This window comes from Mirounga leonina, unplaced genomic scaffold, assembly GCF_011800145.1.
Source record: "Mirounga leonina isolate KUSES-001 unplaced genomic scaffold, KU_Mleo_1.0 Mir_165, whole genome shotgun sequence".
Classification (NCBI taxonomy): domain Eukaryota; kingdom Metazoa; phylum Chordata; class Mammalia; order Carnivora; family Phocidae; genus Mirounga; species Mirounga leonina.
Window position 1 is genome coordinate 679,558 of NW_023270415.1, and position 20,535 is coordinate 700,092.

Genomic DNA, 20,535 nt, shown 5'->3' on the forward strand with positions numbered 1-20,535 from the left:
TGTTTTTATTTTCATTTAGTTCAAAATATTTTAAAATTTCTCTTGAGATTTATTCTTTGACCCATGTGTTACTTAGATGTATATTATTTAATCTCCAATTAGTTGGGAGTTTTTCAGCTATCTTTCTGTTATTGACTTGTGTTTAATTTCATTATTGTCTAAGAGCATACTTAATATGATTTCTATATGATTTCTATAATTTTAAATGTGTTTTATGCCCCACTTTGTGGTCTGTCTTGATGGATGTTCCATGTGAGCTTGAGAAAAATGTTTATTCTACTGTCATTGGATGGCATATTCTATAAATGTCAATTAGATCCAACTGATTGATGGTGCTGTTCAGTTCAACTATGTCTTTATGATTTTTTGCCTTTGGATCTGTCAGTCATTTATAGAAGGGTATTGATGTCTCAAAGAATAATAAATAAAATATAATGGTGGGTTTGTTTATCTCTCCTTGAAGTTCTATCATTTTGCTTCACATATTTTCACAGTCTGTTGTTAGGCACATACACATTAAGGATTATTATATCTTCTTGGCAAATTGACCCCTTTATCATTATTTAATGCTCTTCTCTATCTCTGATAATTTTCCTTGATCTGAAGTCTGCTCTGCTTGAAATTAATTTTAACTATTTTAACTCTTATTAGTGTTAGCAGGGTATATCTTTTTCTATAACTTTACTTTTACTCTTTATGTGTCTTTATAGTTGAAATGGGTTTCTTGTAGACAACATAGAGTTAGCTCTTGTTTTTTGTCCACTCTGATAGTCTCTTTTAATTTGTGTTTTTAGACCACTCACATTTAAAGTCAATACTCATATATAATTGGATTAATATCTATCATATTTATAATTGTTTTCTGTTCATTGCTCTTGTTTCTTTTTTCATCTCCCACCCCTTTTCTGCCTTTTCTCATTTTAATTGAGCATTTGATGATTCTATTTTCTCCTCTCTCTCAGCATATTAACACTTTTTTTTTTTTTAACATTCTTTAGTGGTTGCCCTAGATGCACTTACAACCAATCAAGTCCACTTTCAAATAACACTATCCTGCTTCCAGGGTAGTACAGGTATCTTATAAGGATATTCTCAGTTCCTCCCTTCCATTCCTTAGAACATTGCTGACATTCACTTCACTTACCCATAAGGTATAGTCACTGAATGCATTGTTGTTATTATTACTTAAATAAACTATTATATTTTAGATAAATTTAGAATAACAAATGTAAAAGATTTTCTTTTACCTTCATTTATTCCTTCTCTAATGCTCTTCCTTTAGTTTATGTAGATCCAGTTTCTGACCTATATTATTTTCCTTCACACGTCACCATTTCAATGTAGAGTTCCCTGTGGGTCTCTCTCTGAAGCTGTCCTGAAGGCCTCTGGGTGGGTCAGGTGGATATGTAAACACTGCTATCACAGTGCTGCCAGATCCTCTGATAAGAACCAGTCAACTAAGGATTAAGAGAAAACAAAACCCAGCTGCAAAATAACAAAGATTGGCCCAGCCTCCCATGCAGGAACACGGGCACTGACCAGATCCCACGGACAGACAGAAAGGCACAGAGGCTCCCTGCCCTGCTCTCCAGCCAGCTGTGGGCTCACCCAGATCCCACTCCATCAAAGCCATGCAAGGCTAGAGTCCTCTCTACTTTGTGAAGTAACAGTAGTAGATACCCCCTTCTCAGCAACTCACCCTTCCCTACTCTGCCCATCCCTGTACCAGAAAGTCCAGTGATGGCTTGTCCAAGGATAGCCCTAAGCAGGCTCTTTCATCATCTGTAGGAAGTCAGTGCTGAGAGTTGGATAGCTCTCTGTAGCAGCTAAATCAGCTGGGGATCGGGGTCTCCAACAATGGTGTGGACCTTGTAGAACATTGAGCATTTTCCCTAGGCAGGGCTTGAACAAACTCAGAGTCAGTTGCACACTGAGAAATAACATCTGTCCATCTGCGTAAGTGCTTCTAGGAAATGGAGCCTCTGTGAGGGGATAGTGCTCACTGCTTCCCTGGGTGTTCAGGACTTCTCATCTCATTTCCCGAACATCAGCATCCAGACCATGCAAAGACTTCCTCCCAGTTTATTTTTTTAGGATGACAAAGTTTTGCAGCATTGACTTTTCTATCTTTGCATTGCTCGCCACTTATTTATACACCCCTTACTAGTGGGTGGTGGTCTTGCTCACCACCGTGGGCATGAACTCAGCAAGTGCACATTTGTACTGTCTCCTTGGGAAGGCGTGGCCAAGTCCTGTCTTCAAACCAGGCTTTGGCCTCTAACTAGAAGGAAACACTTCTGAGCCCCAACTAATTTCCGTCAGAAAAAAAGTTTGGAGAGGAGGGTGTGGCGGAGAGTTAAAAGTCACTGAAGAAAATACCAGAGCATGTAGATGCTATGTGCCCTACTAGAAAGGAGCGACTGCAGTTCCCAGGAAGGAGCCTTTGAAAAAACCTTTTTAAAAAGATGTTTTAATAAATATGTGATATACCTTTCCCAAGCCTAATTACAAGAGATTTCTGTAAATAAGGAAAGTAAAAGCTTTCAATAGCAGACTGCAGCCAAATGATGAGTGTGGTGTCAAAACCATCAAACTCTAACAAAATTTTTTTTTCCTTCTGATGTTCATATAAATGAATGTTCTAGATACTAACAGTTTAATAGTACACTTCCCAGTAATCCCTTGGAATTTATTTAGAGTTACCAGAAGGCATTTCCAGTGGTGTGTAGACCCTAGATAAAATAGATTTCTTCAGCTGTGTCCCTTCAGCTCCCTACTGGAAGGAAATTGCTTAATCCCATCTAAATGTAAATGAAGTTAACACCCAAAGATATCCTAGGATAAAAAGGAACTTCAGTTGGTAGCAGTCTTCTTTTTATTAGTGCATGTAGCAGACACTAAGTACTGCTGGGCACACCCACCCGTGGAATGGGAGCCGCTCATCCTGCTTGGCCCTACTTACGCCTCTGCCTGTTGTGAATTGGTCAACACTGCTTTTCGGCTGTATTATAAGCCATTATTGACTTTACTTTTCATCCCTTTGACTCAATCTTGATTAGATTTGCAAGGACAATGAAATTAGCTGGGACAATCAAGATCTATTATTTTCATTTTTAAAAAGTCATTCAAGTGGGCATTGCATGAATGCGTTTTAGTAAATCAAGCCTACTTAGTTGTAACAATTGTTTTATCCTCTACAGATAAATTTTCTCTTTATGCTTATTCTAATGGGGAATGAAATTTTTTGTTCCAGGAGTGGGAGGGATGAGTCTTCTATTTTTCTGGAAACTTAGGTCACATCTTACTTGTTTTCAAATGTCTAATTTCACCACTTTTCAACAGGAATGGTCTGTGATTTGCCAGCATATCTAGATGATATCTATAATGCTTCACATTTCAAGAAAGTAGACCATCTCAATCTCCTGTTTAAAATTCCTCACTGGCTTCTAATGCCTTCCAGGTCTAAAATCCCCAGCAAGACCCTGGATGACTTGGGTCTCCCAACCTCACAGCCATGTCACCTGCCTTTCCTTCATGCCCCTTTGGCCTCCAGCCCTGCTTCAGGGTGCAGGGTCAGCCTGTGCCCTCCACCCCACCTGCAGCCCCACCTCAAGTCTCTTCTTTTGGGAAACATTCCCTGACCTCAAGCTAGCATAGAGGGCCTCTCTTCTCTACCTCCAGGGGCCTTTTCCATTTCTCAGTTTAGCATTTATTTCATGGTAATTTTTAATAGACTATTTTTAGAACAGTTTTAAGTTTACAGCAAAGAGATTCCCCATACCCTACACATGCACTGCGTCCCCCACTATCAACATCCCCCACCAGGGTGGTACATTTGTTATAGTTGATGAGCCTACATTGTCACATCATAATCACCCAAAGTCCAGAGTTTACATTAGAGTTCACTCTTGGTGTTGTACATTCTATGGGGTTAGACAATGTATGACATGTATCCATGGTATCATACAGAATGGTGTCACTGACCTAAAATTCCTCTGCTCCACCTATTCATCCCTCCCTCCCCCTTAACACCTGGCAACCACTGATCTTTTTACTGTCTGTGTAGTTTTTTCTTTTTTTCTGACTGTATAGTTTTGCTTTTTCCAGAATGTTGTATAGTTGGAATCATGTAGTATATAGCCTTTTCAAACTGTTTTCTTTCACTAAGCAATGTGCATTAAGTTCTTTCCATGTCTTTTCATGGTTTGATAGCTCATTTCTTCTTAGTGCTGAATAATATTCCATTGTCTGGAGGTACCAATTTCATCCAGTCACCTACTAAAGGACAGCATGGTTGCTTCTAAGTTCTGGCAATTAAGAATAAAGCTGCTATAGGGGCACCTGGGTGGCTCAGTCGTTAAGTGTCTGAGGTCCTGGGATCAAGCCCCACATCGGGCTCCCTGCTCCACGGGAAGCCTGCTTCTCCCTCTGCCACTCCCCCTGCTTGTGTTCCCTCTCTTACTGTGTCTCTCTCTGTCAGATAAATAAATAAAATCTTTAAAAAAAAAAAAAAGAATAAAGCTGCTGTAAACATCTTTATACAGGTGTTTGTGTGGATGTAAGTTTTCAGCTCCTTTGGATAAATACCACCAAGTGCAATTGCTAGATCATATGGTATGACTATGTTTAGTTTTATAAGAAACTGCCAAAATGTCTTCCAAAGTAGCTATACAATGTTACATGAGTTTCAGGTGTACAACATAATGACTTGACAACTTTATTCGTTATGCTATGCTCACTGCAAATGTAGCTACCATCTGTCAACATACAGCTCCACAGGTTCATTGACTATATTCCCTATGTTGTAGCTTTCATCCTCATTACATTCATTCCGTAACTGGAAGCCTATATCCCCCCCACTCCTCCCTCCTCTGGCAACTACCACTTTGTTCTCTGTATTTATGGGTTTGATTCTGCTTTTTGTTTATTTGTTTTGTTTTTTAGATTCCACATAGGAGTGAAATCATATAATATTTGTCTTTCTCTAACGTATTTCACTTAGCATAATACCCTGTAGGTCCATCCATTTTGTTGCAAATGGCAAGATCTCATTCCTTTTTATGGCTGAATAATATTCCATTGTTTTATATATATATATATATATATATATATACACACACACACACACCATATCTTTTTTATCCATTCATCCATGAATGGACACTTGGGCTGCTTTCATAATTTAGCTATTGTAAATAATGTTGCTATAAACATCAGGATGGATATATCTTTTCAAATTAGTGTTTTTGTTTTCTTTGGGTAAATACCTAGTAAGGGAATTACTGGATTATATGGCATTTATTTTTAATTTTCTGAGGAACCTCCATACGCTTTTCCAGAGTGGGTGCCTCGGTTTGCATGCCCACAAACAGTGCACTAGGGTTCCTTTTTTCCACATCCTCACCAACACTTGTTTTTTCTCATCTTTTTGATTTTAGCCATCTTAACAGGTGAGGTGATATCTCACTGTGATTGTGATTTGTATTTCCTTGATGATGAGTGATGTTGAGCATCTTTTCATGTGTCTGTTGGCCAGCCAAATGTCTTCTTTGGGAAAATGTCTATTCAGGTCCTCTGCCCATTTTTAATTGCATTGTTTGGATTTTTTTGGTGTTCTCCTTGTTTTAATTTGCATTTCCCTAATCACATGATGTTTGACATCTTTCATACGCTGTATATCATCTTTGGTGAGGCATCTATGAAGTTCTTAGGCCCATCTTTTAATTGGGTTGTTTGTGTTGTTGAGTTTTAAGAGTTCTTTGTATATTTTGGGTAACAGTCCATTACCAGATGTGTTTTTTTGTGAATATTTTCTCCCATATTCATGATGTTTTTCTCATTATTTGTTCATCTTGGCCAGACTATGGAGTTCACAAGAGTAGGGACTGTAGCATTCATCATTACATTTTTTATGCTACACATATATCCCACACTAAGTAGCATTGTATACATATTTGTTTGTTGAATAAATAAGTCACAAATGTTGAATTAAAAAAGAAATAAGGAAACCAGAGAAATCACGTAAGAGGAGATGTGAACAAAGCAATAAGAATATTTCTCTTTCCTTGGGGCGCCTGGGTGGCTCAGTCGTTAAGCGTCTGCCTTCGGCTCGGGTCATGATCCCAGGGTCCTGGGATCGAGCCCCGCATTGGGCTCCCTGCTCAGCGGGGAGCCTGCTTCTCCCTCTCCCTCTGCCTGCCTCTCTGCGTACTTGTTCTCTCTCTCTATCTCTCTGTCAAATAAATAAATAAAATCTTTTTTTTTTAAAGATTTTATTTATTTATTTGACAGCGAGAGAGATAGCGAGAGCAGGAACACAAGCAGGGGGCGCAGGAGAGGGAGAAGCAGGCCTCCCGCCAAGCAGGAAGCCCGATGTGGGACTCGATCCCAGGACCCTGGGATCATGACCCGAGCCGAAGGCAGACGCTTAACGACTGAGCCACCCAGGCGCCCAATAAATAAAATCTTTAAAAAAAAAAGAATATTTCTCTTTCCTTATTAAAGAAGTGGAAACTGAGATAAGGAATTCCATTACACCTATTAAGGAGGCAAATACTGAGGTGATACTAGCATGCAGCTCAGTGCAGCTAGCACTCTGTAAATGGATGGTGAAAGTGTGAATCAGAAAGTCCTTGTGGGGGCGCCTGGGTGGCTCAGTTGGTTAAGTGACTGCCTTCGGCTCAGGTCATGATCCTGGAGTCCCTGGATCGAGTCCCGCATCGGGCTCCCTGCTCGGCAGGGAGTCTGCTTCGTCCTCTGACCCTATCCCCTCTCATGTGCTCTCTCTCTCTCTCAAATAAATAAATAAAATCTTTAAAAAAAAAAAAAAAAAAGAAAGTCCTTGTGGGAAACACCTTCTGAAAGGGTGTTTCTGCATCTCCAATACTCATATTCTTGATAGAGTGATTCTGCTTCCAGGAATCTATCCTAAGGAAGGTATCTCACTACAGGAAAGGCCTTATGTGGAAAGTTGTCCACTGCCTCAGACTTACATGTCCAGTATGGAGGGAACTGTGACACATCACCTAAATGGAATATTGATAAGACAGTCCTTACAACAGCTCTACAGCAACCTACAAAGTAGAATGAGACATTGCCCTGACGGCTTACTTATAATGATTTCAGTACATGTGCATCTGGAAAAAAAGACAAAAGATGAGGCACAATGGAAATACTTGGTTGGGTAGTAATGCGGGCAACTTTTAAAACTTACTTTTTATTGTTGTAATTTTGTTTGTGCAGTACATGGAAATTATAAAAAGCTTGGGAACATTTATATAAACTCAGAAGTGAGAAAAAAAAGTCTGAGGAATCTCACATTGCCATCTATGTCTTGAGGGGCAAAGAGAAGTTGGGAGGGAAGACACTGCCTCTGGACTCCAGCTTTTGCTTTCTCTTGGGCCTAGGCACTGTGGTTGGTGTAGACGAGAGCACTGCTTTCTCCTGGCCCACTTGTGACCTGTGTGGCAACGAGAGATTGGAACAGAGCCCAGGAGACAGGTGAGGGTGCAGGAGCTGGGCTGAAAGACCCTGGGGCAGCCGCAGCCAGTCCAAGGGTCCCCACGGCCGCACTGCCTCGGGCCAGCTTCCCCTGCTAGGGCAGGGCCGCCACTGGGAAACCAAGTTCCCGTGCTGCCGCTTGGAGGCCATGGCACTAGGTGTGTTTACTTCTTTGTAACAGGGATTTTTGCTGGTCCTTTCATTTCCTCCCATCTTAAAAGAGAAAAGAGCCAGGTTTTGTACTCAGGTCCTTTATTATCAGTTAGGAGAGAAAAGAAAAACTCAGGGCAAACCTGAATAAATGAGACAAACTTGGTAACTGTACAGCTTGTCTTTTGCAGGGGTGCAGACTTTTCCAGGGACCAGTGAACAGCTATATAATCAGACATCCATTCCTTCCCCGACCAGAGTTACTGCATATCCTCCCTGGGGCTCAGGGAGCTGGGGCTGGGTATCAGTGTCATTCTGAGCCAGTTCCCCAGGCTCCCAAGGTGACTTTGTTACCTGACAGAAAGGGACATGCTCATTACTCTTCTGCTTCTTAATAACCAAAGCACAGGTGTTTTCTTGATGCCTCCTGGGTTGGTGGTCTTATGTATAAACAAGTCATCACTGGATCATTCTAGAGACAAGAAGAGTATGTATCACAGGTTTACTTGGTAGCAATAAGGAGCATAGCTACTGGTAATTAGAAGTAGGTTTTCCTGTTCAGGCAGATGGGAAGCCCTGACTTCCCCTTGCTGAGCAGAGGGCCTCCAGTTTGCTTCATGGGATGTTTGCTGTCATCCTCTATGCCCAGCTTGAATGAGGCTTCCCTGCCTGAGTGTCCCTTCCATCCCCTGGGGCGTCAATTGCCCATGCAGCAGTTAGCCGGAAGCTGACGCTGATCCCTCAGAACAGGCTGAGCTTCTTCTGGCCTATTTCAGGAACTTGGTTTCTGAGAGTAAATCCCCCTTTTCTATATCAGCAAACACTTAGGTTCAGAAAAAAATGTCTGTCTACTGCTAGACTCTTTTGACTTGTGCCTTTTCAAGTGTTCTCTTCCCTGTGTGTTTCTAAACAACAGAGGCACCTTTTCCTGTGGGGACTGCTCCCGTGTGGTCACCTCTCCTCTCCTCAGAAGGCACCTGCAGGTGTTCCTGGACTGTCCGTCTCGACCCCAGTGCACAGTGAGGGTCAAGGTAGGAGCGGTGCAGGAGCTCATGTGCATCCTACTCCACCTCATGGAACTGCTCTGCCGCAGTAGCCAAGCGGCCAGCATCTGTTGTTCCTGCCCTGGGGAGGGGATGGGAAGGACACCCCTCAGGAGAACAGTCTTTCCACATCCAGGGCTTACACTCACATTTGACATAAGGCTCTGAGGTGGAAGCTGCTAAAGAAACGAAGGGATCGAACATTACCCCCCTACGCGTGGGCGTGAGCTCTTGCCCCAGTCCTGGGAGTTTAATCAGCCCGCCCCACTGTTATTGCAGCTGTCCCAGGCCAGTATTTCTTCACTCCTGAGGTTTGCCGCCTGCGAGGATGGGGTAAGTCCAGGAACATGCAGCCCAGGTGTGCACCCCTGTGTTCTTAAGCCCCAAGTTAGTGGATCATCTCCAGGTGAAGATCCCTGTCCCATGTACTTTCAATTACAACAAAGTGCCACAATATCATTGGGTGCATGCTAAGTGTTTAGACTATACCAAGACAAGGATAACTCTTACTGTGGTTAATAACTATACCATAGTCAATAATAAGTCTTACTCCCTGACAAATACCTGTGTCTGTTCATGAGATCCTTTTCTTTTTGGAATCGAGGTGATTTCCTAACCAATCTTGTAGTAGATACATGAATATGCCCCCCTGGCTTTGATTATAGTTAGACCAGCAACATTTCAAGTACTACTGCCATGATTCATGTTAATAGAACAGAAATATCTGAGACACACATTTTGTGTTTTTTAATTGCTAGGTATTCCAGAGTCTGAGTAACTGGAAACTTGACCATTATTTCTCAGAACTCTTTTGCCTTCCCTGAGAGTTACTATGGTGTGAGGCTTAGTAAAGTGGTGTGCTCCTCCAAGAAAACCACCACCTAAATATATATAACTTACGGTCTAGAGACAGTTTCTTCCTTGTGAAATTTGGCCCTCATAAACAAGAGAGCTCTGTCCTTGAGACGTCACCTCTGTCTTGTCAAAACCAATTAAAAGCACCACAAGTGGCTTCAGGAACTGCTGAACTGAACCCTAGAGAAGAGCACTGAGAACTGACCCCACTGGGGTGATGCCAGGGCACAGCCCCCACGTCACAAAAGTTATCCATGGCCAGTATTAGGGTCCACATCCAAGTAGCAGACTTGGGCCAGCTGGGGAGGTTGTGGTGAAAAGGGGGCTGATAATCTACAGAACTTTCTGATGGGGTCCCATGGTTAAATTCCACCTCTGATTGCAGTCTGAATACAAGGCTGAATTTATCCATCCTCTGGAGCTGTGAGGGACTTCTGCCCCTTAGGAAGGGCTGGCAGCATGAGGAGGCAGGGCAGCCATTTGCACTCAGTCCTCAAAAACCATGGCTTTCAAAGTTTGGATTCATTGGGTACGTGGATAAATCCATGGATAGGATCCTTGAGGATCACTGGTCTGACTGTGGTTTCCAACCCTGATTTCAGGGTGGAACTGCCTGTGGAGCTCTAAAAAGAGTTTCCGGCTCCGTCCCTGGGATAAAGCCCACCAGCCTGCGCATAGTTCCCTAAAGCAACTCCGTGACACCCCCAGCCCAGCACCAAACCTTTATCTAAAGGGCTCTTTCACATGTAGGGATTGATGTGTAGACCAGGCCGTAGGAGGGTTTATGAGCTAGTTGTTCCCTGATTGTTTACAAGTAAAATGTAAGTAAATAACTGTAATGGACTAAGAACTATGCTCACCACTTTTCTCACACATTGCCTTATTTAATCTCTCCAACATCTCAGTGGTGCAGGATCCACATTTTACCACTAAAGAAACAAGAATGCAGGGCTCACGGTCACGGTCTCTGTTGGGTACATTGTTATCCCCACAAGTGACCACCTAACAGAGTGGGGGGAGGGTGACAGGGTCCTCCTGTGTATGTTTCTATTATTCCTGAAGTTTATATGTTTAATGTGTGATGAGACAGTGGTACCTGTTGGCTGATCCCTTGTCACCTCACCTCTGTCTTTGAGGTGGGGGAGGAGGAAGAAAGAAGGGCGTGATGCTGGGTAAGGCTGATGACTTGGAGGGTTCTTTAAACAGGTGCTAAAAATGGCAGATCTAAGTTATCAGGGGAAGATATTTCCATGGAAAAGGTTGAGGGAAAGTGTTGGGGAAAACTCCTGCTTAAGGAGAACACAGAGCAAATGAACCAAAACGCACAACCTAAACAAACAAAAACCAACAGTGCTTGGGATGGTGCCTAGCTCCCTGTAGTCCCACACAGCACAGAAGTGCAGGGCCTGCCCTGCAGTTCCTCAGGTGGCCTTGACTGGGCCCTACCAGGCTCAAGCCTGAGCTCCCACTGGTTTCTCACAGGCTCCCCAGGAGAGCAGACTGGTGCTTCTTCTAGAAAGCCTCCAGCCATGGACTGCCCTTGACTACCCTAACTCCCTATAGGGACCCAGAGACCAGGAGGAGGCCCTGGCAGAAATCCTGCCTCTTCATTTGATTTCCTTCTGACTGAGGCTGACTTGTACCTCTCACACATTACACTTCTTAACTACAGTACGCCCGTAGGCAAAGCGCTACTTATAAAGAGCTAGGGCATGTGTACGGCCATACGTGTGTGTGTATGTGTATCTGAGTGTAGGTGGGTTTGCCCATGGTTGTGCTTGAATGTGTGTATACACCTATGTGTGCTCATGTGTACATGAGTGTGCCTGAGTGTGTGCCTGTGTGTGCACATGTGCTCTGGGTGAAGGGCACAGGGTGGCAACAGCCTCAGGTATCACCTTTCTGGGTGCTCTGTTATCAGAGCTGACGCCAGTCAAATTAGGGTAAATTGCAACCTGGAGGGACAGAACTCATTCCCCCTCCTCCAGCTTTACTCACAGTGGATAATCAGGGCTTTACATCTGACCTGCAAGAAGCTGATAGAAGAGGGCGCCTGGGTGGCTTAGTTGGTTAAGCGACTGCCTTCAGCTCGGGTCATGATCCCGGGGTCCTGGGATCGAGCCCCATGTTGGGCTCCCTGCTCTGCGGGGAGCCTGCTTCTCCCTCTCCCCCTCCCCCTGCTTGTGTTCCCTCTCTCGCTGTGTCTCTCTCTGTCAAATAAATAAAAATCTTAAAAAAAAAAAGATTTTTATTAAAAATAAAATCTTTAAAAAAAAGATTTTTATTAAAAATAAAATCTTTAAAAAAAGATTTTTATTAAAAATAAAATCTTTAAAAAAAGATATTTATTAAAAATAAAATCTTTAAAAAAAATTTTTATTTATTTATTTGACAGAGACACAGCGAGAGAGGGAACACAAGCAGGGGGAGGGGGAGAGGGAGAAGCAGGCTCCCCGCAGAGCAGGGAGCCCAACGTGGGGCTCGATCCCAGGACCCCGGGATCATGACCTGAGCTGAAGGCAGTCACTTAACCAACTGAGCCACCCAGGCGCCCCAAATAAATAAAATCTTTAAAAAAAAAAAAAAAAGCTGATAGAAGATGGGTACAAGAAGGACCTAGGTGTAGACACGAGCATGAGTTTTCCAGTCTGGATTCTGTCAGTTGTCTGGGTGAGAATGCACATTGGCCAAAATCCAAAGAATCAAATTAGGCTTTCCACAAGAACTCTATTCCCTGGAACAGATGTACTGTTTCTGGTTAGGACACATGAGTGTTAAGTTTTATGCCATAACTTTAATGTGTTCAAGCTACAGATGTGAAAACAATGGAGTTCGCCACTGTTGTACATGTCAGTTCTCAAAAGTCACATTACAGTAATATGAAATTTGCCGTTTGTTTCCTTACTTTCAGAAAAAGAAAAGTTAAAGGAAAATATAGTGTGCCTTTTAAAAATAGAGACACGTTTTACACATTCATTACATTCATATGAACAGTGTGTTTGCATTTGCTGGTGTGATTGTTTTTTACCTTTCCATGTTAATTCCCCCCAAAATATATTTATCATTTGATCTCTGTTTATAAATGATATAGTTATTATTGACTATGGTATAGTTATTATAAACTTAATAGCTGTGAAACCTGACATTGTAAAAAGAAATGATCTGTTGCTGACTTTTTTTTCAAGTTAGAATTCTGTACTTTTACCCCAAGTGAGTGTAGGAGTGCCTGGGCCTTCTACTTCCCGACACACAAATGTGCAAGGCTAGCTAAAGTGGGAAGAGACAGCAAAGGAGTATCCAGCTGGCCTACCTCAGTCCTCCCAGACCTGGACAACAACCCCTCACTCTGCACGGCCCTGTGCGTGCCTTCCACACCAGCACCCCCGTGGCTGTCTGGTTCTCTGCCATCTTTTCAGGGTCAGGCACCTCATGGGTTCATAGCAAGCCCTTGATTAATGATCAAGGCAGTGGGCTATGAACCTGACATCTGTCACAGATGAGCTAAGCGGAGGAAGGTCTCAGCCATGGTTGTCCAGTCAAGAGACTTGTCCAGTTCCATCTCTTCACCTGTCTTGATTATGACTTTTACTCCCCCATCCCTCCATTAAACCACTCTGTTGACCGTACTCTGATTTTTTTTACTAAAGAAGCCTGAACTCTACCAATCATATTGAATATGCTCGGTGTTTCACACCATGCCCAACTTAAAAGACAGGAAAGCAAAATGGTCACAGTGGTTTGGCATTAGAGCAGTGCTCACATCCCAGATTGATCCTGGTATGTATTGCTTCAGAACAAACCATCTCAAAGCTTCGTGGCCTCCACACTTACTCTGCACACAGACCTGCAATTTGCATAGGGCTCTGCCAGGACAACTCATCTCTGCCCCACAGGACATCAGCTGGTACCCCAACGGCTGGGCTAGAGTCACAGAACGCCCTTCAGTCCCTGGCCGGCTATTGTACTCCTGTTGCCTGGGACCTTCCGGGGCTCAGGCCAGACGCCACACCGTCTGGATTCCCTCAGGGCATGTGTCTGGATCCCAAGAGAGGCAGGCAGAGGCTGGGCACCTTCCTGACCAAGCTGGGGATGCCACTCAGTGTCCCTTCCACCACACTCTTCATAAGAAGCAGTCACTGAGCCCAGCCCAGGATCCAGGGTGACGGCAGTGAGGTGCCCACCTTTGATGGGAGGGCACCAAGGAGCCACAGACATGTGCCGACTTTGGCTGCGTTGTCGGAGCCCTCCGGCCTCAATCTCCTTTGCCAAGACACATTAATGATGGAACGGGTGAGCTAAAACATACTGAACTGAGCTACTGTAGAGATGTGTTAAGTGTCTTGCCCAGAAGAGTGAGGTACCCCAGATAGTACTCTGCAAGTGGCAGCAAAGGAGTCTCTGAAAGAACGCATTACCCTCTAGGGCTTTGGTCTCTGGTAAAGCCACAGATCTGACTTATCCCCACGCATTTGAGCTGCTCTTTATTTTCAGCCCCACCCCCACCCCAGGAAGAAAATGTTCTGAGGTTTGAGACCACCGAGGCCCTGCCATACCTTCCTAGCCTAGTCATCTGGTACCCCTGCTGCCCAGCGCCCTGAGTTCTCATCTAGAGATGAAACCTGCCCAAGATTAACCAATCACCATAAGATACTCATCAAACAATGTGAAGAAAAAGCTTTTTACAACATAGAAATTTTTGGCTCAGTGTTACTCTAGAAGAAATGGGATCCTAACTGAGGAGGGAGGTTTGGGGCAAAGTACCAGGAAATCCTTTGACCAGAAGTGTTGCTAGATTGGGGAAGTGTCCCAAAGGAAATGGGAGACAGCTGCAAGCATGATGCATGCCCAGCCCCCAGCCTTCCTGCTAGAGAACAGGGCATATCCCTTAGTATGTCTGTCCCCAGTTCCTCTCCGTAGGACAGCCAGGTGGGACACGTTTGTCGTTGCATCCATTAACAGCAGAAAAAAGGAGTTCCTTCATTTGCCATAATAAATAGAGCTTTTATCAAGCCCTTAATTTTTTTCCTCCTTACCCATGTTGTTCTTACCATTTGAAAAGTGGAAGGTCACAGACTGAGGAAAGGACCTTATGCTCTGCTCTTTGGTGTTCTGTGTTTTTGGGAACAGAATGTCCAGGACTAGCTCTGTTTGCTTTAACCAGCATGCCTTCTATCACTGCAGAGTTATGAAGTGAAGAGTGTCCTCGGAAAGGAGGTGGGGTTGTTGAATTGTTTTGTCCAGTCCATAACCACCCACCCAGCTAGCTGCGTTGGATTGGAGGAAATTGAGCTCCTGAGTGCAGGAAGAGCCTCTTCCGAACACTGCCGGTTGCCATAGGATTTGTGAACTTTGTGATGCAGTCACAATGGTGGTGGATGGAGGTGGTGGCGGCTTGGGGTAGTTATTTGTTAACTATGGGCAGAGCAAATGTATGATCTTGAAATGGAACTTAGATTTTTCTGGGTCAAATGTTAGTAAGATGATTTTGTGAACTAAACATCAAAAATAATTTTTTCTAGTTTTTGCAAATTTAGGAACATGCTGTTAAAACTTAAATAAGCCTGAGGTCTTCATTTTGTATTTCATCTTAGTCAATAATATTAAAACAGCAAGAAAAAAATTTCGTTCACTTGTAATTTTTTAAGTGTTTAAATTTTACCATGATTCAACATGTTTTTCTTGTAGTTATTCAACATTGTCCCAAAGAATACCCTGCAAAGCTGAGACATTTGTCCTAAATTGTAATGTTACTGTTCTACACAGTACATGTCCAACTTAAGCATTTTGCAGTCTAATATTTATTTTTTGGAAAATGTTTTGGGAAACTGTGTCAGAGGTAGAACGGTTACCCATAAAGTATAGATAAGTTACCCGGTGTGATTATCACCATACTGCACAGATAGCTCACTCTAGATAGGCCTGTTTAATCTTGCTGGGTACTGTGCACAGAGAGCCAAGATAACAGATTCAAGAGGAGTGATTGCTTATCGTTTGCTTTGTTGGCAGAGATTTAAATTAACATAAAATGATGAATAAATTATCTTTAGACAATGAAGATTGTTTCCTCCCTTAAAATCAATCATGACAGGCCATGGTTAATTACACAATATAGACCTAGGAGCCCAGAGCAAGAAAGGGTGCCTAGTACCCACTTTAACTGGAAGAAAGGCAAACGACTTTATTTGTCCTGATTCAGCTTTGAAACATTACAATGACTGGCAAGATAGCCGGTTTTGAGTAGCTTTTTGACTGTCCTTTGCATCTACTACAACAGGACTACTGTGTACTTAATACCCACTTTTGAGAAACGTATTCGAAGCAGTACCTAAGACTGAGGAAAGTGAAAGCAAAGTCCCATGAAAGCCAAAGATGAGTCAGACATGCTTTTCGGGTAACCAGAGCCCTCCACTACCCCCTCACCCCTCGAGCAGCCAACTAAAATTAGGGCGCCCTTCAGCTCTTCTTCATAGAGCCCCTAAATCAGCTCAGGGACAGTCGGCCAGCCAGCCCCCTCCCCGAGTCTGGCTACTTCTTTGGGAGCACCTTCCACCAGAAAGCTGCTAGCTTAACATAAGCTTAGTCGTGCTTCGCCAATCTTAGGCAGATAAGTAACATTTGTAGGTAGACCGTGTCTGGCTTCAAAAGCAAAGCAGACCCCCTCTTCTAGGGACCTTGGTTCCCCCTCATGGACACACACCTGGGTCCCGCGGCCTCCCCGGTGCCTTGCTGCATGCCCTTCCCCAGCGAGGTCCTGGGGGCTAACCAGCGTTCAGGAGTCACTGTGAATACCGGAATCGGGTGGTTTTAAATGCTTCTTTATTCTTACAAATACTGTAAAAATTAATATAAAAAAAAAGTGAGCATGCTCGGTCTTCTCCTCTTATCTACAATACAAAGGATTTGTCTGAAAACTCTTTTTTCTTACAAATGTACCTTAGCTGCATCAATAGGAATAAAATGTAGAAAAGCTACCATTATAAAAATAATTTAAGGGAAAATAAACACATATAGCTTCTCTCGAAGTTCAGTGGTGGTTAAGTCCAGGCTGTAGGTTCCTTCGTTCCCGCGTCCCAAAGAAACTGCAGCCGGCGCCGAGCGGCTCTCGCGGCGTCCGGGCGGGGCGCGCTCCGCTCCCTGGCCGGTCGGGTCTGAGGTATCGGTCGTTGGTTGAGTCTCTCCCGCCCCCGGGGCGCGCGTTACCGGCAGTCGGCGGCCCCGGCGGCCGACAGGAAGGGCGGGCTGGGCAGCTGCTTGAAGAACTGCCGGAGGCCGGCCAGGTCCCGCGTGAGCTGCTCCACGCGCTGGTGCAGCTTCTCGTTTTCGGCCGACAGCTCCACCAGCTTCTGCTGCATCTCCTGGTTGCGCCGCTTGGCCTTGTCACGGCTCTTACGCACCGCGATGTTGTTGCGCTCGCGCCGCTGCCGGTACTCCGGGCTGCCCCGGTCCGGGCCCCTCTTCCCCGCACTCTTCTCCCGGGCCGGGCCAGGAGCAGGGCTCGGCCCGGGGCTGGAGCGCGGCGGCTCGGGCGACGTGGGTGGTGTGGGTTGTGCGGCCGCCGCCAGGCTCACCACGGTCTGCGCGCACGCGGCCACCTGCGCCGGCAGCAGCGAGCCGGGCGCGTCGCCGTCTCCCCAGTCGGGCTCGCGCTTGAGCGGACGCGGGGCAGCTGTGCCCGGGCCGTGGCCACGCGCGAGGCCGCCGGGCAGCAGCTCCAGGGCGCTGGCAGCGGCGCCTGCCGCGCCCGCCTTGTGGTTGCTGTTGAAGAGGTCGGCGAAGAGCTCGTCGTGGCACAGCTCCAGGGTGGGCACGGCGGCCATGGAGTCGATGTAGGCGCTGAAGTCGATGGCGCTCTCGTCGTCGTACATGGCAGGGGCAGCGGCGCCTGGCTCGGACAGGCTTCCCGGCTCGCTCCCGCGGCCCGGCTTGCCCGCCCGACCCGGCTCGTAAAAGGGTGCGGGCTCCGCGGGCCAGGGCACGCCGCGCGCCGGGCCGTCCAGGCTAAAGAGCGCGGCGCTCATGGCGGCGTCGAGCCAGGTTCCTTGTCCGAGCACGGCTGTCACCTCGCTGGGCCGGGCCCCGCCGCCTTTTCTAGCCCGAGCTGACGCGCAAGCCCCGCCCCGGCTCCAGAACCGCGGGGGCGCCCCGGGGCCGCGGGGAGGGGGGCTGCGGGCGGCAGCGTCCAGGGAGCCCCCGCCCCGCCCCGAGCACTCCGCCCGGCCCCGGAGCCGCCCTCAAGCCCCCCACCCCCACCCCCACCCCCACCCCCCGCCGCCGCTGCCGTACTCTCCGCTGTTCCCGCGCCCCCACCCCCGGCCGCGCGGGAGGGGAAGGGGCGCTGCTTCCTCCCCGCCCCCGGCCCGGCCCGGCCCTTGCGCCTCTGCTGGGAATGACCCTCCCTCTGCCCGCACTCCGGCTCCTTCTCTCCTTCCTGTTTGTTGTGTTTGGAGACTCTTCGCTCTCGCAGCCGGCAGTGAAATCAAAACCTGGACTTGGCCGCGGCGCGTGTGTCCCGGGCCGGTTCCCATCGTCAGAGGGAGCCCAAACGGAGAGGGTGGCTCTGGCAAAGAGGACAGAGCCTGGTTACGTTCTCCAGCCACGGCTCCCGTCCCGGGGACCCTGGTCCGCGGCTTGGGCGGCGGGGAGGGCGCGGGGAGGGGGGGTTGCTGCTTCGCACGTTTCCAGGAATTCGGGGCCCGATTTGGCCCGTCTCATCTGGGTCGAAGGCCCTGGGGGTCAGAGCTCGGCGTCGCAGCTGGAACTTCCAGGCCGCAGGGACTGCGAAGCGCAGCAAATGGGAGAGGAGTCACGACACAGGTCTGAGCTGCCGGCCGCCCTAAAAGCAACAGGTTCCAGCGCGCGCAAGCCCGACCAGGCCCGACGGCCGGCTGGAACCCCGCAGAGCAACGCGGACCCGAGGGCCCGCGCTCCCCACGCGCTGACGTCCCTTCTAGCCCTTCTACAGCAGTGCCATCTCGCGGCAGTGTCCTGCTCCAGTTCTATTTTTAGTTTCGGGCTCTTTTTCTCCGCTCAGTATTCCGGAGAAGTTCTTTTGAATCTAAAGCAGTTGGGTCTTTAGGAGAAAGAGAAGATTTGTACTTGCAGCTCTGATAGAGTATTAAATTGCTAGCTCTTCATACTGTAAAATGCATGAAAACACAGTATGGATTGATTTTGTTCATTAAGTTTCCCTAAATTTGGAGCATTTCTGGTCAACTCCATTTATTAAATCACTGCCCCTATTCAAACATGGCCTCCATCTCACATCTATGCTTGGCTTAGGCTTCTCATTACCAGATTTTATGTCCAAACACCTAATGCTCCACAAATTGCACCGGAGTTTCTGCAGTCAATTACAGAGGTAATTTCTTAATGATGTACTATGGATATTTAATAGGTTTCCTACAAGGACAAACCCGTTGCTTTAGAATTGCTTGGAGAGGGCACACGGTGTTGATGTTACACTACTGATTAATTTCCTATGAAGGGTAAAGCCGAGTGACACATGTAGTGTGGGCTCATGCATACCCAGACTAATTTCTTAGTTCTTATTTATTTAGGAACCCATAGAAACACTACTGAAGCCCTCTCCAATCAATTAGAGGATGTAAAATGAATATAGAGAGGAACTATATTCTCATAAAACTTCAATGAGATTAGTAGATTCAGATATCAGATTAGGATTGAGCTTGAAAGAGATGCTAGGCCAACATTTTTAAAATGTATTATGCACTAATTAATAATCACTTTTAGATTTCAATATTTTCTTCCTTTTTCCAGAAGGAGTTAGAGGAGAGGTCATAGACCAGCAAAGTATGGCTCTGTGGTGACATTTTAGGGCAAATTACTTTTTTAAAAATAATAAACAGTTTAGTTTTTTTGATGGTAGTTCATAGTCCGTTCTTGAAATCTCTACTTTCTGCCCTTTCCTAGCTCTACTATAAATTTGTTCAAGATAAATACTGAGTTGTTCATCATTTCTCATTGTTAGGGATCTGTTTCAAGTAATTACTTGAGCCTTCTTGAGTTTTTGGTATTCTGAGCAGAACTGCCGAAAGGAAGGCATCAAGTAAGAAAGCATTCCTGTAAAACATTGGAGGCTTTAGATTCCCCATGTTTATGAGGACACATCTATGTTGAGCACAGTTGAGATGTTAGATGAAGTCCACTGCCTGTGGACTTTCTAAACACATCAGTCTTTTAGAAATCCAGGAGGCTGGGGGCGCCTGGGTGGCTCGGTTGGTTAAGCGACTGCCTTCGGCTCAGGTCATGATCCCAGGGTGCTGGGATCGAGTCCTGCATCGGGCTCCCTGCGCCTTCGGAGCCTGCTTCTCCCTCTCCCACTCCCCCTGCTTGTGTTCCCTCTCTCGCTGTGTCTCTCTCTGTCAAATAAATAAATAAAATCTTAAAAAAAAAAAAAAAAAGAAATCCAGGAGGCTGAAAATGCTTAAAATGTTCAGTATGCTCTAGTACGCGGGTTTCCTCCTTCTATGAACACAGGTTCATAACACAGTGACCATAACTCAGTTCTAATGAGGGATCATTTTGCCACACTTCATATGGCACAAGATGTGAAACAAGAACAGGTCTCCTCCCAATTAAAGTCTAGTACAAATGTTTTGTGAACAGTGCTATCTAAAATGTAAAAATGAAGTTTGAAGAGGAAAGAAACTTGGCTGACTTTAGTGCCCTCTTCAGATTATTATTCTCAACTATCACATTATATATTTTGTTAACCTCCCTTAGGGCTAATTTTAACTACACGGTATATTTTTACGTGTTTTATGTTAGACAATAGTGAGGTTACAAATACAGACTTTCTTGGATAAACCTTATTCCAAATGTATTAATTTTGAAAAGGCAAGACAAGGGCCAACATAGTAACAACACAAGGTCCATGTGCATTGGGGTTACATCCCTGGTGCTGTTAAATTCTATGTATTTTATTAAAAACCTACTGTGATAGGTAAACATTTCTGCATTCACTTCA

At 45.6% G+C, this 20,535-nt stretch overlaps 3 protein-coding genes across 3 annotated transcripts in view; 2 read left to right on the forward strand and 1 right to left on the reverse strand.

Moving 5' to 3' along the window:
- The window catches only part of SPIDR (scaffold protein involved in DNA repair), a 549,318-nt gene extending 532,980 nt beyond the window's left edge, over positions 1 to 16,338 (forward strand). The window contains exons 16-19 of the mRNA XM_035011122.1: positions 7,407 to 7,500; positions 8,567 to 8,681; positions 8,973 to 9,026; positions 14,730 to 16,338. Of these exons, the coding sequence (XP_034867013.1) occupies positions 7,407 to 7,500; positions 8,567 to 8,681; positions 8,973 to 9,026; positions 14,730 to 14,885 (419 nt within the window). The 3' untranslated portion in view covers positions 14,886 to 16,338. The remainder of the gene's footprint in view (positions 1 to 7,406; positions 7,501 to 8,566; positions 8,682 to 8,972; positions 9,027 to 14,729) is intronic.
- Positions 16,339 to 16,345: 7 nt separating this feature from the next.
- CEBPD (CCAAT enhancer binding protein delta) lies at positions 16,346 to 17,669 on the reverse strand. The gene has a single exon (XM_035011123.1). The coding sequence runs from the start codon at positions 17,564 to 17,566 to the stop codon at positions 16,745 to 16,747; it is 822 nt and encodes a 273-aa protein (XP_034867014.1). The 5' UTR covers positions 17,567 to 17,669; the 3' UTR covers positions 16,346 to 16,744.
- A 156-nt stretch (positions 17,670 to 17,825) lies between these two features.
- LOC118014799 lies at positions 17,826 to 18,702 on the forward strand. The gene has a single exon (XM_035011124.1). The coding sequence runs from the start codon at positions 17,935 to 17,937 to the stop codon at positions 18,622 to 18,624; it is 690 nt and encodes a 229-aa protein (XP_034867015.1). The 5' UTR covers positions 17,826 to 17,934; the 3' UTR covers positions 18,625 to 18,702.
- Positions 18,703 to 20,535: the final 1,833 nt, after the last annotated feature.